Source organism: Hyperoodon ampullatus (assembly GCF_949752795.1).
Source record: "Hyperoodon ampullatus genome assembly, chromosome: 11".
Lineage (NCBI taxonomy): Eukaryota > Metazoa > Chordata > Mammalia > Artiodactyla > Ziphiidae > Hyperoodon > Hyperoodon ampullatus.
In genome coordinates, this window is record NC_136924.1 from 96,537,126 (window position 1) to 96,545,417 (window position 8,292).

Consider the following 8,292-nt stretch of genomic DNA (forward strand, 5'->3'; position numbering starts at 1 on the left):
CGCCCTCCGACCGAGCCCGGCCAAGCGTCCGTTTCCCCGCCCCCCACCCCCCGCGTGGCCCGCCCCGCCCTTTGTGACGTCGGCGGCCTCGCACCCGCGGCCCCCGCCCGCCGGCTAGCCCTGGCTCGGCCCGTTAGAGGCCGCTCGGTCCCGGGAACACGGGCGACCGTCCGGGGCCATGAGGCAGCTCGCCGCCGCCTCCCTTCTCTCACTCCTGAGGGGTGAGCGCGCGTCCGCCCCCGGAGCCCTCCCTGCACCGTCTCTGAATCGCCTTCCCCTGGGCCGGCCGCTTCCAGCCCCCCCCCGCCCCGCCCCCGCCCCAGCCCTCTCGCCCTCGCCCGCGGGCTCGGCGGCAAGACGCCCCGGTCCCCGTGTGCGCGGCCCCGCTCGCCCGGCTGCGTCCGCCCGGCCCGGCGGGTGTCGGAGTTGGGTCCATCCGTGGTCTGTTCCCCGCCCCGCAGTGCTGCTCCTGCCTCCGGCACCGGCCCCCGCCCAGGATTCCCTCTCGACCTCCACTCCGGGCAGCCCCCTCTCTCCCACCGAGTATGAGCGCTTCTTTGCGCTGCTGACCCCAACCTGGAAGGCAGAGACCACCTGCCGGCTCCGCGCAACCCACGGCTGCCGGAACCCCACCCTCGTCCAGCTGGACCAGTATGAAAACCACGGCCTGGTGCCGGAAGGTGAGGGCCCGCCTCGAGGGCCGGACCTGTGCTCGCTGGACCCGGGGCGAGGGGGTGGCTGGCACCTCACGCTGAGCCCGCGTGCTGGGCTCTCCATCCCCCGGGAGCGCACCGCCCCGTCCCGCCCCCTCCCAGAGGGCGTGCCTCCTCCCAGAGGGCGTGCCCCTTGGTGTGTTCACTTCCGCCGCACGCCCTTCCCCAGGCGCTGTCTGCTCCGACCTCCCTTATGCCTCCTGGTTTGAGTCCTTCTGCCAGTTTACTCAGTACCGTTGCTCCAACCACGTCTACTACGCCAAGGTGAGGCCGGGACAGAGGTTGGATCTGGTGTCAAGGATCAAGGGACAGGCGGTGGCAGTGGCTCCAAGCCAGCCTTAGGTCCTCCCTCCCTGCCACTTTGCCATCATTTACCCAGATTATACGTGCGTACAGTCTCACCTTGGGCATTCAGACTGTCAGAACGGTCCTGTTACTGCAAGAAAAGTAGGGAAGAGGGATGGGAGGAGGCAGAGATAAGCCCTTCCAGCAGGTCAGTGATGTCATTCAAGTCAAATGCAAAAGACTGAAGGCAGGAGTGTGGGCCAGACGGGAGTCTGATCTTGCAGGGGACCCTTTCTCAGGTCTAGAGAGTTCCACCGGGGGCCATGTCCCCTCATTCCCACCCAGGAACTGTGAGAGAGGAGACCCGAGGGACAGGGACTGAGGATAAGCAGGAGTAGAAAAGTCCGCCCTTTGGGAAAGTCGTTCCCACTTTGCTTCTCTCCTTGCAGAGGGTCTGGTGCTCCGATCCAGTCTCAATCCTCTCACCAGACACTCTCAAGGAGGTGGACACTTCCTCTGAAGTGCCGCTCACGACGATGACCTCCCCCAAGTCCTCCCACGTCACAGGTGAGACCCTCCCAGCACCCGGGAGACTCCCAGCCTCGAGTCCCACGAGTCCCGGAGCCCAGGGTTTAAGGCATCAGTGGAAGGGATGTGGGGAGATGAGCCAGTGGAGGTGGCCACGGGCAGCTATTTACATAGGGAGAGCCTGCTTTTTCTGAATACAAGTTAGGGCTTTCCTGTCCCAGGATGTTTTCTGACATTACATACATTTCTGCCCTGAACCGATTTTTCCTAGCTCCCCAAAACCTTCCTACATTAAGAAGTGCTCTGGGACTTTTCCCAGCTAAAATCTTCACTCTAGAAAGGATTGGTTGCTAGGTATTCAGAATACTTGGTGTTTCCTAAGTGAGGGGGACAAAAGGTGGTGTTTGAGGTGGGTTAGGGGGGAGGACCACTTGTAAGGGAGGTGGAAAGGGGACCGGTAACGCTGCCACCACTGTCGCCATGGTAATATCCTTTTATTTTGATATTTGTATTCTTTCCTGCGTTTTTTATGCTCGACTGCATGAATATGTGTAATTTGTGCTGCCTTCCTCTGCCTTTGTGTTTATGTATGTGTTTGTGTGTGTTTATGTGTTTTTGTCTGCGTTTATATGCGTCCCTCTGCGAACAAAGACACCGGGGGTCAGAAACCTGACCGTCCCTTTCCCTTCTCTCTCTTGGTCCCTCCCAAACCCTGCTGCAGCCACAGAGCTCCAGCCCTGGCCCGAGCGGCTTAACAGCACCGTGGAGGAGCTGCTACAATTCTCCTTGTCCCTGGGCGGCCAGGATCAAGGGCAGGAGCTGGAGGGACAAGAGGAGGAGCGGAAGGAAGGACAGGGCACAAAGCAGGCGCTGGAGGCGACGTCTGGGTTGCAGGCAGACCCGGAGCCCAAGACCCAGTCTGAATTTGTATCCTCCAACCCTTCCTCCTTCACTCCCCGGGTGAGGGAAGTGGAGTCTACTTCCATGATGACGGAGGACATCCAAGAGCTCATCCGATCCATGCAGGAAATGGATGAAATGAATGAAATGAATGATGTATATGAGGAGGAGAATATCTGGAAAGCCCAGAGCCCCGGCAGGTACAGGAAGTTCTGTCTGCCCCACCGGCCCTACCCTCCCTGCTGTCTTTGGGAATGAGAAGCCCCCTTTGCCAGCCTCGGCCTCCAGACCCACTCACATCTGCCTGGGCTTCAGGTGCACCTAGCCGCCGCCCGCCTCGCCTGCTCTGTGGCCGTCATGGGCTTAGGCACTGCCCTAGAGGGCCGTCTCTACATGAAGTAGTGGGGTGCGCCCTGAACCTAGAGCTACCAGACTTGGGTTCTGGGGTTGCCTCTTGCCCTGATGAGCACTGCACCTTTTACTTCCCCTTTCTGGACCTCAGTTCCTCATTTGTAAAAGGAGGCAGTTGGTCTGGAGGCCTCCAGGGCCCCATCCGGCGTGCTAAATGTGTGTGACTAAGACTAGACGCTAAGGGGAGGGGAAGAGAGTGGGTGGGCTTTCTGCCCCAGCCCTCTGGCCCATCCCTTCCAGCCGGTGCCATCTTCTTGCAGTCTCCTGCAGCTGCCCCACGTGGAGGCCTTGCTGGCACTGTGCTACTCGATTGTGGAGAACACCTGTGTCATAACCCCTACAGCCAAGGCCTGGCAGCACTTGGAGGATGAGATCCTTGGTTTCGGGAAGTCGGTATGCCCACCATGCCGTTTAATGGCTCCATGCTCACCGGGCATCCTCTGGGCCTCGGGAGTGGTTAATGGGCGGGGCTACATAAAGCCCGAGGCATCATTGGAGAGATTCTCTCCAAGTGAGAATCCCTTCTTTGGAAGGGTATCTCCAGCTCCCCTTAAAGAAGGAAGTCACAGGACGGAGTCTGGAATCCATTTCAGTCCAGAATTCATTCGGTGGCTGCGCCTTGTTAGGTTTGAGTCATCTCCTGAGCCAGTTCACCACCGGCAAGGCTTGGCTTTACCTTAGATGTAGCTCTTCTTTCCAGAGGGATCATAGAACCCTTTCCAGGGATCTGTAGAGAGATCCCAGCCTCGACGTGTCCTCAGCACCCAGCAGGTCCCAGGAAATAGGACTTTCAAAAAGTGCAAGTTAGCAAATGTTTGTTGAGAGCTGGTATGCTACCCATTCATCCGTTTGTTCAAATATTGATCGGGCTATAGGTGTTTGAGATGTGAGCAGCTCTGTCCTAGGTATTTTAGCAATGAGTACAACAGATCCCATGCCCTGTCCTCCTGGAGTCCGGTGGGAGAGACAGACGCGGAAACGGGGAGAACGGTGTGGCAGGATCAGTGCATGACGGACAAAGTGCAGGGAGCGGATGGAGAGCGCAAACGTCGCGTTGGGCTGGATCGGAGAATCGCCTCTTGGAGGAACTGATGTGTAACCTGAGACCCGGAGCTAAAAGAAGTTAACCAGGCAAAAGAAGGGGTTGGTAGAGGTTCCTGCTAGCGGGGTTAGTATCAATATGTGCGAAGTCTCTGAGGCAAGAAAGAGAAGGAATTCCACGTGGAACCAAAAAAAATGAGCACACTGCTGCTCCTGGCCCGCAGGGAGCCAGGGAGCTAGTAGCATTACAAAAGGAGTGTGGTAGGTGCTGGAGAGAGAGTTTTTCTGGGTCTTTTTGTTTTTGTGTTGGAGTGTAGGAAGCTCAGGAGTGGTGGAGGGCTCACTGGATTTTAAGGCTTGGTTGAGGGAACAGTAAGGAGACCGTTTTACCTGGAGATAGAGTCAAAGAGATAATAAGGGTCCTGATGTGAATAATCCCGAATGGCAGTCTGAAGCATTTGTATTTAATTTGGTAAGAAAAGAGAATTCAGTCATGATTTGGGGTCAGGGACATGATGCGTCCCCCGCATGCTGTTAGGAGGAGCAAGCAAGGCGACGTAAGAGATTTTGTGACTGTGACACGCTGACGGGATGGACTGGCGATGCTGCAGGGCGAGATCTTCCTTCCTCCTGGAAGGCTGGGGAGACTCGCTCAGGGCAGAGAGCCCCACGGGGAGATGATCGGCTCCACGTCCAAAATGTCATCCAAGAACTTGGAGGTTCTGAACCTGGGTGCTCCGGCAGAGGACAGGTTTTGGAGTCGGAAGCACCAGGACCAGTGCCTCAGCTCCACGTGCACTAGACGTGGGTTTGAGCAATTGACTCAGCCTCACGGAGCCTCGGTTTCCTCGTCAGGCAAACGGAGGCCTGCTTAGTACCTATGCTAGTAGAAGGTTCCTGTGGAGACCAGAGGAGATGATGGCATTTATTGCCATGGTGGCAGCACTGTGCCAACTCCTTGTGAATATTAGCGTTATCATTAGCGGAGACGAAGGGAGGGTTAGTCTTTTTCAGACGGGCTAAGGTAGACGTCTGTCAGGCACTTGGCCGTGGGGATTTGGAGCTCAGGAAAGAGATCAGAAGTGATGGTAAAGGTTTGGGTGTCACCAGCAGGGACATGAATATTACCTGTGAGTAGATAAATTATCCAGGAAGAGGGTGAAGAAACAGAGAGCCGACGGGAGGTCCTTGAGGACCCTTGGGGAGGGGGGCAGGGAAAAGCCACAGGAGCTTCTGGAAAAGACTTAATGCAGAGACATTCTGCGGAGCGGCTCTGGAGGGCGGAAGCGGGTGGGTCTCAGCCTCAGTTCCTCAGCCGCACTTCTTCTCAGGTCTGTGACAACCTTGGGCGGCGACACGTAGCTACATGTACCCTCTGTGACTTCTGCTCCCTGAAGCTGGAGCAGTGCCACTCGGAGGCCAACCTGCAGCGGCAGCAGTGTGACAGCTTCCACAAGACGCCCTTCATCAGCCCCCTGCTCACGTCCCAGAGCATGTCCATCGGCACCCAGGTACCGAGGAGGGTGGCCTGCAGTGGCCGGGGGCCTCAGGCCGCAGGCAGGACGGGGCAGCAGGGGGGCCAGGACGCCCACCTCTCCCCTGTGTCCTGTGCCACAGATAGGGACCCTAAAATCAGACCGCTTTTACGGGCTGGATTTGTACGGCGGGCTGCACATGGACTTCTGGTGTGCCCGGCTGGCCACCAAGGGCTGCGAAGATGATCGAGTCGCCAGCTGGCTCCTGACTGAGTTCCTCAGCTTCCAGGATGGGGACTTCCCCACCAAGGTCAGCGCCTTCCCCAAAGCTCAGCCCCGCCCTGCTCACCCCGGTTCCTTCTGGCCCCTTGCTCTGGGGCACCCTAGGATGTGGAGCGGGGCTTGGGCCCCTGGCCTCACTGAGCCTCCTGCCTCTCTCCAGTAGACCCCCCGGACCCCCAGGAGAGCAGGATTGCGCTTAGCAAAGGAGTAGGAATCTGGAGGGCTGGGCGGGCACAGGGCATGGGAGCATGAGACAGGTCTGGTCCCAGCTCTGCTGGTTACCTGCAGGGGGTGAGGTGGGGGACTTCATCTCTGCCCCAAACAGCTGCTGATGGTGACCCAGTGCTTCCCTGCCTAAGTCTGGAGGCTCCTTCCCAAACCTTCTAGCGCTTTCCCTCTCAATGGGATCAACTTTGCTCCCTGCCTCCAGGGTTACCTCCCCCCACGGAACTAGCTGCTGTAGCTGAGAGCCCAGCCCCTCCCTTCTGTGGTTTAGCAGGAAAAATCAAGACCAGGAAAAGCAGAGGCAGCTTAAGAAAGGGCTCTGCCCAGCTCTTCTCCCTGGGCCCCTAGATCTGGAAGGGGTCTCGGACTGCCTTAGCTGCTCCCCTGGATTTATAGATGGGCAGGCGAGGGAAGTGACTGCCCCAGGGTCATACATGAGAGGCACTTCTGACCTCTTCTGCACTGAACAGTCCCCTAGGAAGCTCCCTGAGATGGGACCGCTGCTTGGGCCCCTTCCCGCATTCTGGTCCCTTAGTGCCCTTTCCCTGGCCCTCCCTCGGCTGCTTTCCCAGCCAGCTGACCAGCAGGGCACTCCCTTCTCACCTCCAGCTGAGAAGCAACTGAACCATGGCTGAGGGTGGGACGGGGAGGGCAGAGGGGACACCCCGGGTGCAGAGGGTCTGGTTCTGTGCCCTGGTCCTGCCATCGTGGGCGCGCTCTGCAGGGCTGGTGTCTGTGAGGCTTGTGATGTCTTCCCACCTCCCATCTCCCGCTCCTGGCTTAGATTTGTGACACAGAATATGTGCAGTACCTGAACTACTGTGCCTTCAAAAGCCAGCAGTGTAGGATGAGAAGCCGGAACCGGAAGGTGAGCCCTTCCCTCTGCCGCCCCCGCTGCCTCCCATCAGCCACAAGGGCTTGTCCGTTCTGGGCCCCCCGTGGCGTCCGAGCATCAAGGGTGTGGAGAGTGGGTGCATCTCCGGGCAGAGCCTCCTCCGTGGACCTCTGTCCCCACTCCTCCCGCCTTGGGGTGAGCAGCTCTCCCAGGCCCCCAGGCAGAGGGTCCCAGGAGGGAGGGAGGCTGCAGATCAGAGGCCCTATGGATACGCCAGGAGGGAAGAAGCCCCAGCCGGCTTGGGCCTGAGAGGCTGAGGCCTCAGTCTTGGCCTCTTGCTGTTACTCACCAAGTCGTCTGAGCCAAGTCACTTCCTCTCCAGCCTCAGGCTCCTCATTTCTGAGAGGGGGCGGGTCGGGCTCCGTGGTGTGTCTCCTGCTTTAAAAACCCACATCTGAGTTTCCTCCTTCCCTCTGCTCCCTGTGCCCACGCCCGCCCACCTCCTGTTCTTGAATTTCCGACACCTCTGGCTCCTGGCTTTCCCACCTGGACCACGTGCGCCCAATCCCCGTGCAGGTGTCCCGCATGGGATGTCTGCAGAATGAGACGTACACCGTCCTGACCCCGGCCAAGAGCGAGGACCTCGTGCTTCAATGGAGCCAGGAGTTTAGCACCTTGACTCTCGGCCAAGCCGGCTGAGCTGGACTCTGCCCTCTCCCCACCCACTTTCCACACCCTCCATTGCCTCAGACCCCAGGTTGTCTCTTACTTGGCCCAGACTCACGTTTCCCTCGGGTTGGGGCAGCCGTCCCGGAGAGGTCTGCGATGGGAACTCCACCTACCTTAAAGGATGTTTTTACATAAAAGGTTTATTTGCAACCTGTGTGGCCTGTTGTGGTTCTGATCCCCTCGTTGGCCCTGCCCTCCTGCCCCGGGGGAGTCAACCCTCCAACCCCTGGATCCATCTGCAGGCGAGGGAACCATGGGGATGGTCCTCAGGGAAGCAGCCCTCTGCCAGGAGGGGAAACCCTGAGAAATCAGTTGGATTGAAGAAGGTCACAGCCGGTGTCTTGGGGACCATGTGGGCCATGAGGGCGTGGGTGTCTCCATTTCTGAAGCCCTGATCCCATGATCTCAAATGTGAGTGTAGGATTGTCCCTCTGGAGGACAATCTGAATGAGATTGTGTCCAGGGGGACCAATCCCAGACAGTAGGGTAGAACTTGCTCTTTATAGGAGGAAGGAAACAGCTGGGCTGGAGCTCAGGAAACCTTTGCTGTGACGTCCAGTCATGGGCCCGATGGCCTGAATGTGGGGAGGAGCTGCATCTCGAAGCATCAGCCTTTAATAACTTGGGATCTCCCAAAACGTGTTCGGGGGACACACGTGTGGGGAACTACACAGCATTTAAAAGAAAACATTTATTACGGAAAAGCTCAAACACGCACACGTAGAGAATAGTGTAATGCACTCCCATGCACCCTTCACCCAGCTTTGATTACCAACACGCAGTCAACCTTTTAAAGGCATGTCAAAGGCTCTGAGGAGCCCGCAAACAGAGAAACCTGTTCGACTTAGTGTTTCCCATACTCGTTTGA

The 8,292-nt window shown here is 58.2% G+C and overlaps 1 protein-coding gene across 1 annotated transcript; it reads left to right on the forward strand.

Annotated features, from left to right (window-relative positions):
• Nucleotides 1-178: 178 nt before the first annotated feature.
• ACRBP (acrosin binding protein) lies at nucleotides 179-7,578 on the forward strand (the record flags this gene model as incomplete). Its single annotated transcript, XM_079714533.1, has 10 exons — nucleotides 179-221; nucleotides 462-680; nucleotides 883-977; nucleotides 1,448-1,565; nucleotides 2,248-2,626; nucleotides 3,098-3,230; nucleotides 5,210-5,389; nucleotides 5,496-5,663; nucleotides 6,645-6,728; nucleotides 7,272-7,578. 10 exons carry the CDS (start codon nucleotides 179-181, stop codon nucleotides 7,392-7,394), a joined length of 1,542 nt encoding a protein of 513 aa, XP_079570659.1. The 3' UTR covers nucleotides 7,395-7,578.
• Between the last annotated feature and the right edge of the window lie 714 nt (nucleotides 7,579-8,292).